At 42.6% G+C, this 12,314-nt stretch overlaps 1 protein-coding gene across 1 annotated transcript in view; it reads left to right on the top strand.

Moving 5' to 3' along the window:
• The first annotated feature begins 217 nt into the window (after positions 1–217).
• LOC144798228 (olfactory receptor 2B6-like) overlaps positions 218–12,314 on the top strand; it is a 36,652-nt gene continuing 24,555 nt past the window's right edge. The window contains exons 1-2 of the mRNA XM_078668976.1: positions 218–262; positions 380–1,135. Of these exons, the coding sequence (XP_078525102.1) occupies positions 218–262; positions 380–1,135 (801 nt within the window). The remainder of the gene's footprint in view (positions 263–379; positions 1,136–12,314) is intronic.

Here is a 12,314-nt window from a genome sequence, read left to right as displayed (position 1 = left end):
TATTAGATTCCTGTCCTGTTGTTTCTTTGGAGGGGTCGCCAGCAGAGGATAAAGATGAGTTAGAAAAAAAGTATTGATGGTCTGTTTATGTGTTCTAGTGAGTGAATGTGTGTGAGTGAGTTTTTTCAGAGAGTGACATTGAGTGCAAATTAGTGAGGATCTTAATGAGTGAGGTATAGTGTGTTTGTGTGTGTGTCTGCTTATGAGTGAGAGAGAGATGGAGAGAATCAGTGAGAGTGTGAGACTGAGCACTTGGGAGCGAGTAAGAATGGGAGTAGGGGAATGAGGGACTGTAGGAGTGAGAGTGGGGGAAAGGGTAGTTGATTGTCGGTAATAGACCCTTTGCAGCATGTAAATATATTCTCTATTTCCTTTGCAGCTTGATTATAGTGCATCAATGGATGGCACCAACCTGACCCTGGGGAGTGGATTCTTTTTCCTGAGCTTCTCAGATATATCGCCGCAGCTGCAGCATCTTCTCTCAGTCGCGTTTATCCTTATATACCTGATAACTCTCCTTGGAAACCTAATAATATTCTTAATCATCACCCTGGAACCAGCCCTCCATACACCCATGTACTTTTTCCTCAGACACCTGTCTCTGGTGGACATCTGCTACATCAATACATCTGTTCCAAAAACCATCAGTGGGTTGGTTTCCAAGGACAAGCACATCTCCTTCAGCGGGTGTGTCTCACAAATGTTCTGTTTCACCCTCTGTGGCATCACAGACAGTATACTACTCACTGTCATGTCTCTCGATCGCTATGTGGCAATCTGCATTCCTCTTCGATACACAATTATTATGAGAAGCTCAATGTGTCGTCAGCTGGCCTTGGGCTCATGGATCATAGGGTTTACCAGTTCCCTTATTATGACCCCTTTGACATTCAGCTTACCCTTCTGTAAGTCTCATGAAATTCTTCACTTCCTTTGCGATGTCCCATCAGTTATGAATTTAGCTTGTGGGGACACATTTATCACAGAATGTATAAGTACTGTTATAAGTGCCTTGGTGTTAATAGTGCCCTTAATGCTCATAGTAACAACTTACACATTCATCATCTCAAAAATCTTGAAAATCCAGTCCACCGTGGGCCGACAGACTGCTGCCTCCACGTGTGTTTCTCACATGGTCTGTGTTTTCTTAGTCTATAGTACAACTATCTTAACGTATGCTCAACCCAAGTCAAGAAACTCCCTTAGTAGGGTGTTTTCTGTCTGCTATGCCTGTTTAACCCCCATGTTGAACCCTCTGATCTATAGCTTAAGAAACAAGGATGTGAAGGGTGCCCTTAAAAAGCAAAAATTGATGCATATTTTTCATTGGTGATGTGAATAACAGATTCTGTATGCTTAGTGATGTGCTGCACTGTCATGGAGTCAGCCATTCTGCAAGAATTTATTAATTCAATGTAATCATTGATTGGATGTGATTGTATTCATCATCTACTGACCTGTTGTCTGCTGGCTAACACTGACTGTGTTCACCTATCACACAGTTATTACATTTTGATCAGTAGGTTGCTTCGTACATATCATTAGCAGGAATATGGAGCAGATATCACAAAATGTGTATCAATCAAATATTACTTCCATGCAAGGCATAGTAGCGGTGGTATATTAATATAAAGTGCTGTGCATTCTCTTATGCATTCAGATTGTTGAAGCCACTAGGCTGCTTTTTCCAAGCAAACTCTTACTGGCTTATCCTGGGATATGAACATGTATTTGCTGCAGTAGTTCAATGTCTGCACTATAGACTCAATATGAGTACAAGGTTTTACTTGAGAGTTAGATCAATGAGATTTACAATATGCAAAATACATCAATTAATATAGCTTTAAAAACAAAGTAAACACATTTTTAAAGATTCATTTATTCACTGGCCAATATATTATCATCTTCATTGCAGCTTTAGCTGTTGTAATGTCATATTTTTTAAAAAGTGGTTTTACAAATATTTCCTGGCAAACTATTGAAATAGGACAGAAAAATAACACATGTTCAATAGTCTGTGAATCATTGTAAATTAAGGTGCATATTCTTTCCTTCCAAATTACATCTGTGATGCATCCGTCACAGTTGATAACACTAAACATTTGCATCTACATACCATTAAACATCTTCGCACCCTATGTTCCAGGCTCCAATTCACAAATACTTGGGGTACTGCTGCCTGACATGATTGAATAACACAATGAACAAGATTTTGTTCTACATATATCTATATCATCATCCTTTTAGCAATTTTTCATGGCATGTTTTAAGTATCTAATCCAGTTAAAGAAAAGTGCTGAAGTGCAGATAAAATGTTAGTTAAAAATTGATCCCCATTAAAGCTATGGGCTATAATGGGGGAGATGGGGGTAGACCCAGCCATATTAAACTTTATTAGACAACTGTACTCCAATGCGACGGCCTCGGTCCGATACACCAAAAATGGGGACTGCACACGTATGTTTAAAATCGACAGAGGAGTGAGGGATGTGTCCTTGCCCCATTCCTCTTTTCCATATACACAAACGGAGTAGAAAACGCTCTCTCTTAGGTTACGAGATGTTCTCATATTTAACTCACAAATCCTACCAATCTTAGCATACGCAGTTGATGCGGTGTTGATCGCCAGGACAGGCCGAGGACTACAACACTTGATAACTTCATATGTAGCCTTTATGGATTCAATAGATCTAAGAGTAAACCATACCAAGACCTTTGCAGTAATAGTGGGAGTGAGAAAAAGAGATAGAACTCCCTATTTACACGTGGAGAAGGAGAGAAGAGAGGTGGTGGACTCCTTCCCCTATTTGAGGGTACTCTTCGATTAAAATTTATTATGGTCAAGGCTAGTTGAAGGACGAAAGGGGGTAATGGAAAGAACCCTTTCTGACAGAAAATCATTTGCCAAAAAATTAGGGGATAGGCCGCTTGTGCCGATAAGAAATATTTACCAGTCGAAAGTCTAAGCAGCAGTTACTTACGGAGCAGGGGTGTGGGGCATTGTAAATACTAACGCATTACAACCCATTGAAAATAAGTTTTTAAAATCTTTATTGGGCCTATCAGCCTCTGCCTCTAACTATATCTTACATATAGAACTGGGTCTCCCTTACATATCAGCCACACTATAGGTGGCCCCTATTCTTCTGTGGCACTCAATATGGAGGAGAGACACAGTGCCTCTGACTCAAATTATAATAAAGAGCTGCTTAAACATGGACAACGCTAGGATGTCGAGGTGGTTGGGTTATGTAGAAACACTATTGAACAAAATTGGCCTTCCCCAACTGTTCAACGACCCATCCACATGTATTAAAGTCTCAAAACAAAAGATTAAAGGTGTGTTTCAAACGATGAGAGGATGAGAGAATGGAGCAACATAGAAATAAACCGATTACTCGTAATATACGGACTAAACCCACTAGTCTCTGAGAGAGGCTTTTTTTATTTGGCAGATGTCCCCAATCGACAGCATAGATTCATACTGCTGAGGTTTCGAATTAATATGATTCCGCTCATGCTAGGTTATCCTGATAAAACATATAAGCATGCATATTTAACATATGTATTTAAAGCCGTTGTTAAAGAAAATTCATTTTTACCAATGTCGGGTGGCACTAGACTTCTTAAACAGTCTATCTGATCCTCTGACATGTTTCTCACTAGCTTTGTTTCTGTGGGCCAGTGTGAAAAAAAGAAATACGAGGGCGATGTTAATAATAAACGACCCTGTAGTTTGAAAATTATCAATAGCTTTTTGGGGTCTGATAGTGACATAATAGATCAGTTGAAATAAATTATATTAGGCGTTAGAAAGAAAATGAATACTGTAAATAGGTTTCATTTTAATATATATATATTTTTTATTCTATGCTGTAAATGTTATCTTGTACTTTTATGATCAATTCGTATTTGATCGAATACAGTTTATGACTAAGACTATGATCCATCCTTATGTAATAGGTACAAGACATTCAGAAGCCATAAGAACCCTTAAAGACTAAACTATTAGCTAGTCCTCTTATAAAAATTGATCACCAATCCAAATGTTAGTCTTAGGGAGTTTATTGACACTTTAGAACTTAAAGTGAAAAGAATATTCCCTTCCACCTAATTCATAAAGTGCTACTGATAAATATTGATTGTACCTATAGCACATAAAATAAATCTGTGGTATCTTTATTTTATAGACTGTTAAAAGAGGATTGAAAGTGCCTGTGACCTGTTGCTTTATAAAGTATGTTTAGTTCCTTTTAATGAGTATACGCCTTATTTGATTTGCGGACATAATTCTTCCAAGATAAGGGAATGAATTTACTACTTTTATGATAGAATTATTGTAGGTCCACTTATATTTTTAGTTAATTGGACAACTCTTTGGGCGAAACATCATGACCTTTGTTTTATTTATATTAACCTTCAGGAACTGAGCATCTGGATAAGATGACAAAGTATCAAGATGTTTCTGGAGAACTTTGGGAGACAGGTCTAGCAGGACAATATCGTTCGCATATTTTTGGGGTATCCCCAAAAACCTAACTCAATACATCCGGCATATCTGCCATATAGAGTGAAAAAAGGAATGTGCGCCAACAGGCCTCCCTGTTTCAGGTCATTTCAGGTAGGGATTTTCTGAGTCATTCCCAGCCTCCCTCCTGGCATAGCATGACACCAGGTGGCGGTGCGAAGAACACTGATGAGTTTTAGAAGACCAACACCCCAGTTTTCCCATGGCACTTACATTTCTCCAAAAGGTCTGCCTGTCAACGCTTTCAAATGCAGTTGAAAAATCAATATAGGCCTCGTAAACAGGCATCCCACTCCCTTTCTCTATATGATTACTGTGACATGCATCCACAGGTCTATGTGTTCTTTCTTTCATGTACAGCTACCTACATCTGCCTAATACCACCACCATCACTGCCATCCAAGGATAGTGCGCTATTGTCCGTGGACAGATAGATCTCCTTCTGCGACTGTGCAACATAAATGTTCCGCTTCACTCTATTTGGGATCACTGGCAGCATACTACTGATAGTCATGTCTCTTGTATGCTATGCTGTCATCTGCATCCTCTTCAATACACAAACATCATGGGAAGCTCAAAGTAAGTTCAGCCGGCCTCTGGCTCCTGGATCGTAGGGCTAACTTGTCCACTTAGCGTGACCCCATGACCGTAGCGTGGTCCCTATCACCTTCAGCTTGATGTTCCGCAAACCTGAATCAATTAGAAGTGTAGTCTTACTGGGACTATGTTGTATAAACCAGCTGTTGCAGGTGTCTCATGATGCCACACTTAGGTCATACCATACATCATAAATGTAACCCCAAAAATGTGTGACATTAAAGAATACCACTTGAAAAGGCCTGACTTCAAGTCTTGAAAAAACAAGGTAAAAAGTGATGCTATGGTCAGTTTTGGATCTGGCCCTCTCTGCAGGGTCACACAAACATTCACCGTTTCCCCTCAGTTTTTCACTTTATTTTTTATTGGCCTTAGACCTTCACCACTACTAACCATACTTAAGTGCTTGTGGTCTCTCCTCTAAAACTGGGTACATTAGCGAAAGCCAAATTGGCACATTTAATTTACTTCTAAGTCTCTTAAAGAGTAGTATACCATATACCTAGGGCCCATAAAGCAAATGCTAGGGGTGGGTGAATAATTCCGCTCTGCCGGTGGAGTTTGCGGAGTTTTGTCCACTCCACGCTCTGTGTGGTGTTCCGAAGAACTCTGCAAAGTGATGCAGGCAGAATTTATTTTCTTGAGCGGTTCGCCAAGAATGCTTGCGATAAAGAAACACGTGCTAGACCTCCTCCTGACTAGATTTCTCACTGCGGGTATTTGCGGCAGGTTGCTACTGCTCGCGTTGAAAATTCTGCCATTCGCGTTGAGGAAGGTGCCACTAGAGTACAATGTCTACACGAGCGCTCGAGCGGCAGAAAGAAGCAGCACCCTCTGGCACAACAAGTGGTACTATTCACGCTGAACAAACTTATGCCACTGAAAATCAGTACGGGCAGAATAACTTAACAGGCTCTGCCACTGGCAGAACTGTATCGAGTGTAGCAGAGTTTTCTGGCACTTCGTAGAGTTCCGTGGAGTGAAACTCCAGGAACTCCGCTCAAGTTTAGTAAATGCTACTATTGGACCATCAGCACTAATTGTTCCACCCACTTAAGTGGCACATTCTAAAACATGTTCCAGGCCTGCTATTGCAGCCTGAATGCAGTTTTAAACTGCCATGTTGACTTGCCATAACACTTTGCAAGCTTTAAACTCCTTTTTATTACGTCAGTAGCGACGGCATGGATTGTGGGTGTCACTCTGGGAAAGTGGTTCGCATGGGGGGGCGATCGCGGGCATCATAAGTTTGAAAAGACTACCTTTCTGCCAGGTTGCGCGTCTTCTCTGCTCCTGCTCTCCTGGCTCCAACAAGAATAGGATGGAGGCAGCCAGGCAGTGTTGTGATGGGTCTGGGGTGCCATGGCACGGCCCTCAGCCAGGGGCTATAGTGGTGGGCATGTTCTCAATGCAGACTGCAATGCAGAGAAGGGCAAGGTGCGCAAGACTAGTTTGGGCGGCCCGAGAGGGAACACCAAACAGAGTTTGTGCAATCAGGAGTGGGCAAACCACTCCTCCCCTGCCCTGCTTGGAGAGCAGAGGAGCCCTTAGACCGCAAATCAAACATAAAATGGTAATAACTAAAAGTTATTACAATTTTACGTTTTGGTTTCTCGCACTGCGAGAAAGCAGTGGGGCAAAGATCCTCCACCATAGCAGAGCAGCTACCCTGTATTACATATAAGTAACCCTAAGGTAGGCCCTAGGTAGCTCATAGGGATTACTTCTGTGTAATTTAAATGTGGGACTTGTACTTTAAGTTTGACATGGGTATTTTAATAGATTGCAATTCTTAATTGGGAGAATGTAGAATTATCATGTTTGGGACCTGTAATGATGAAACCTATTTAATGGTAAGGCCAGATGTTTTATTTATGTTTTGAAAATGACACATTTAAAAAGTGCAAAAGGAATGCATGATGGATAGAATGGTGAACAAATCAAATAATTACCCCAGTAACACATCGGTGTTAAATCCATACTAGTTTTGCTAGCCACGCCATTCCAGTTTAGATCCAGCTATATGCAAATGAGTCTTGACTTGCTCCCTATGGGAACAGTCCAGCCCAATCTGTGAGGCCAGGTCCTTTCTCGGCCAGCTACCAATTTCAGAGTATCACCCCTCACCAGCCAGGATTGCTTGAATCTGGTGACATAGTGAGCAACAAACCCATGCCTGGGCACACTTTTTCCACTAAGGGCGAAAAATGCAAAAATAACATTCACTCCCAGACACAGATCTCAGTTAAGGCCATTGTTATTTTGCTTGCCATGCCGCTTCAGTTCAAACCCTGCCATATTAAAAATCTGTCTTGACCCTGCTCCCCATAGGAACCGTCCAGACCGTACAGCCAGGCCAGTTCCTCAATGGAACAGAAACAAGCATCTTGGGACCGGTGTAGGTGCATGACACCTCTTCAGCCAGGCTAGCTTGAATCTGGTGGCATAGCAAGCACGGGACCCACTTCAGGGCACACCCTTCTCACATAGAGCTACGTATTCAAAAAGGACACATGATGGATGGAATGATGAACAAATGAATCATTTAACCCCAGTCACAGACCTGGGTGAAATCTATAATTTTTGCTTTCCACACTTTCCATTTTAGATCCGCCATATCCAAATTGATCATGACCAAGCTCCCCATGGGAACAGTCCAGCCCGAACTGCAAGGGTAGGTCCTCTCTGGACCACACACAAGCATCTTGGGACCGGTTTCGGGGTATCACCTTTCAGCAGCCAGGATAACTTGAATCTGGTGGCATAGCGAGCCAGGACCTACGTCTGGGCACACCATTCCCACTTGGGGCAACAAATGCAAAAATAGCACATTATATAGATCTACACACATATCCCCAAGAGATGCAGATGTGATACTGCATTATCAATTGATTTAGGAAGAAGTAACACCCTGAAAAGTCAAAGTTACCTCACCATTCACAACCACCTCATGTACATGGGAGCATTAAAATATCAGGAGTGGATGGAATTGTAACACAGTTCCTACCAAATTCCACCAATCAGTGCTTGGCAGAATGTGTCTGCTGGTTGACCCTCCCAGGAACACTGGGGCATATTATCAAGGCGGGCGATAAGAGATTATCACCGCATTAGCGTCTGTTTTCCGATAATTTTATCTCCCTATTAGCAAGCTGTTGCTAACAGCAGTTAGCAACAGCTTGTAGGCGATAGCGAGCAGTTTGGGGTCAGCTTTGCATGTCAGTGATATTTATCGCTAATGACATGTAAAGTGGGCATAGCCAACCCGTTAGTGACTGAAAGGAGTCGCTAACATTGCTATCGCCTATTATCAACGCAGGTGTAGCGATGGAAATATTCGTGCCAAGCGCGAATATCTCCAAAACCTAACGCCTGCTCAGACCAGTTCTTAGCCTCTATATCCAATGGGAGGTGGATATTCAGGCTAAGACACTGTTAGCAATGATGCCTGTATATCGCTGGATTTCCAGCAATATTCACGCATTTCGCCGCTATTGCCGAAAATGTTATCGCTTTAGAGATAAACGTTGCTAATAGTGCGGCGATAAACAAAAATGTCGGTAAGCTTATTTAGCGATAAATATCGCTTGTTGTTGATAATATGCTCACTGTGAGGCTCCAGAATGTGCGCTTGCAAGTGCGATTTGCCGACCCCTGGCGCGACTTCCAGTCACCACAAAGCCTTCCAGTGCCTTTTTAGAATGCTTGCGGACTCGAGCGATGGGGGTCAAAGGTGGCTGCCACTCAAGTAGATTTTTTGCGGCTCAAGTGGATTTTCTACCAGCCTGCAGCATAACTGGTCAGTACATTTTTGCAGGATAAGTGACCCCACATAATGCATAAAAATATGTAAAAACGAAATTAAAAATCTTGAACATTGTAAGGCACAGAAGGGTGCTGTCCCTCAACACATCATATGTCCAGTTTTGCGTTCAGAGCATAGGACGAGGCACATATTGCCAGGGTGATTTTGAGGCGCTGCCGGGGTTTGACAGACCTGCTAAGAAGCAGTTGTTCTCTTGGAACAGCTGAGCAGTTACATTTTGGTTGTGAGGCTCAATGTTTGCTCTGGTAGAGCTTATGTTCACTGTGGAGGAGGATGAAAGGGAATCATGTCAGGCAGATTGGTATTTTTTTTTTGTTAGTCTTCATACATGCCTTAGAGAAGCTCTTGAGGGGGTACCTCCAAACAACCCATGCCGTCCGATTCCGACCCTTGGGTCAAGCATATGGAAAGAGAAAAGGAGCTCGCCCTACCAGATAATACAGTTTCCTTTTCCCCACTCCTGGTCATCTGGTCATCTCATGGGGGACCATATGTTACTGAGGAGAGCTGGACCGACAGTACCCTGGCATAATCATAGGACCAACTTTTACTTCTCCCTCCAGACCACTAGAGCCGCACAGATCTTGTTTATACTTGTGTTATCACAGGCCATATCAGATTCGCTGGTATAGATAATATGCTTCAGACATACAGGCAGAGTGGTACTGGTTCGACGCATGCAGGGCTTAGTTATAGGGGGTCTTTGAGATGTCTCTGAAAGGTAGGGGATGGAATATATGCACCCGTGTTTTTCTGTGCCATCGCTCGTGCCTGTTGGTTTGTACTACTAGTTTCATGATTACATGGCTCCATGGATTCTGTTACTTTAGGAACAGGAACGCTGGCCATCAATGCTCTGGACGTCTAGGTGGAGCACACCGCGGTGGCGCGGTGTCATCTTTGCAGTACCTTATGTTGGCTGGTGTTACTGTACTTTGCTGGCCCCATAATTACACTTACCTGGATTAGAAGCCAAGCATTATTTGTGAAAGTTCGTTAAGACCATTATCTGTAGTACCTAGTTTGTGAATGTATTTAGCTTCATAGCTTGCCAGTAAGGTGTCTATATTTTGGCCTTTCACGTGTTTTAACACTCTCCACTTTATATCTTGTGGCCCATGGGTCTTGTCTACACAGTGTTTCACCATTGGTGCTGTCAAAACTTTACATTTGATGCGTGATCTGTGTTGAGTCACTCGTGAGAGGTTTTATAGACAAATGCCAGATTGCATGGACATAGGTCCAGATGCATGAAGCTAAAAACTGCTCGCAAAAGGGCGGATTTTCAGAATCTTCCCCTTTGCGACCGGTATTTGGCATTTGGGATGCATCATCCCAAATGCAAAAATCGCAAATTGAGAATTCGCTAAATTGCGATTACTTGCATTTAAGGAATCTCAAATTGAGTTTAAAAAATAGCGATTTCGCTAATACAGCTCGCAAATCACCATGAAGTTGAACTTCATTATAATTTGCAAAAACTTTGAAAAATGCACTAAAGTGCATTTTTCAAAGTTTCATGTTGCGCACACACATGCCCTAAGGGCATGTGTGTGTGCAATATATGTGCACAGATCAATTTCAGGGGTGCAACAGGGTGTCCTTTGGACACCCCTGCACCCTTGAAATCGCATTCTCATTTTGCGATTCGCTAATTGCGATTTGCAAATTGAAAATTCTTCCCATTCATTCCTATGGGCCTCTAGGCCCATAGGAATGAATAGGGAGGTATTCCTTAATTGCGACGCGCAATTTGCGAATCGCAATTAAGGAATTTTAAGAAATCAATATTTTTTAAAGTGATTTCTTCTTGCATACCATTTTGCTATTCCTTATTAGCAAATCCTTATTTTTCGCTAATAAGGAATCGCAAAATGGATGCTTGATGCATCTGGGGGCATGTACGCAGTATATCACGTTGGGCGTGTTGCAATTAGTAAATTCTTCACGGCTAATGCTCTTATTGCCGTAGGTGAAATCACTTCCTTCAATGGTGCTTCCACATGAATTACAATGATCACAGCGATGGTGTCCTTTTATTGGAGGGAGTGCTCGCATGGTTCGTAATGTTGGTGGAGTTCTTTTCAATTTTGTGTTTGCTCGCACCAGGTGGTCCTTAATGCTCCCGTTCTATTTAAGAGCAAAGATCAGCAGTTCCTTGAACTTTTCAAGGCTTTTGACGCTGTGCCAATTTCTTCCCAGTGTCTTTTTTATTTCTCTGGTAGTCCCAGAAAAAGTGGTCACACAGACCAGGGGCATCTCTTTATATTTGTCTTTCGGTGTCTGGAGGGATTCCCTGTGTGTCTACCAAGCTCTTTTCATGTACACATCTCGTTCAAAACAAAACAAACACACACTATTTAACATCCAAGTTATCACCTTATGAGTTATACACTTTTAAGAAGCCTAAATGTCAGAGCCAAAAACACTGAGTTTTCGCGAGGATGAGATAGAGGAACTCCTAAAGAGACCTTCAAAATTAAACATCGGAAGTACAACACCGAACCCACATCTACAATCCGAGTTAGAGAGAATAACCAGGTTGAAGAAAAAACAATGCAGCACACATAGAAGTTGCAAAACATCATATTTTTATTGATTGTTTATGTGCAAGAAGAGTCACCACCCTGCACTCAAACATTCAATGGCTTTCTGCTGTTTCTGTATCTGCTGCACAATGCAGCATACATCGAAAAAGCAACAACGAAGAGAAATAAAACACTTCTCCTCATTGCGCCTGTTTAGGACCAAGATTTCCCTGGTATTAATTTTGGCCCTGCCCTATATTTATGCCACCCTATGGAGCAGCGTCGAAATGAATGGGTGTTGCAGTGGAAGGCCCACCACAACACCCAATGCCCTCCCATTACACGCTACATATAGCATGAAAGGGGGTCTAATTCACAAAGCGGCGTTAAGTTTATAATGTTAGATGGCCCTCAATTGTGCGTCCCTGGAGCCAGTAGCCCACAGCCTCAAAGTATTATACACTTTGGCAGTGGAAACAGGCTGGAGGCTGGAGAGGAACATAAAGTGAATGATATCGCTTAAGGCAGGGGCAAAGCTGCTGATGGACAGAACAGCTCACATGCACAAGCCACACTTGCCTACAACTGTCTGCATCCATGCAGTGTCCGAGGTCTGTGGCCGTCACACTCCTCGAAGCCTCAACTCTCAGTTCCTCACCCCCTGCACCACTCCCGCATCACCACTATACCGAAGGGAGCAGACAAACAGTACAGCAGCCGTGGGGTGGGTCGAGCTGGGAGGGGGGCGGGCAGGTGGGCAGGAGGGGCACAGAGCCAGGGAGACTGCTGCACCTTAGCACAGAAAGTACCTCTAATAGGACCCGTATTGCTTTAT

Source organism: Lissotriton helveticus, chromosome 12 (assembly GCF_964261635.1).
Source record: "Lissotriton helveticus chromosome 12, aLisHel1.1, whole genome shotgun sequence".
Lineage (NCBI taxonomy): Eukaryota > Metazoa > Chordata > Amphibia > Caudata > Salamandridae > Lissotriton > Lissotriton helveticus.
Note: the sequence above shows the minus strand (reverse complement) of the source record. Positions and strands in the feature narration are given on the sequence as shown.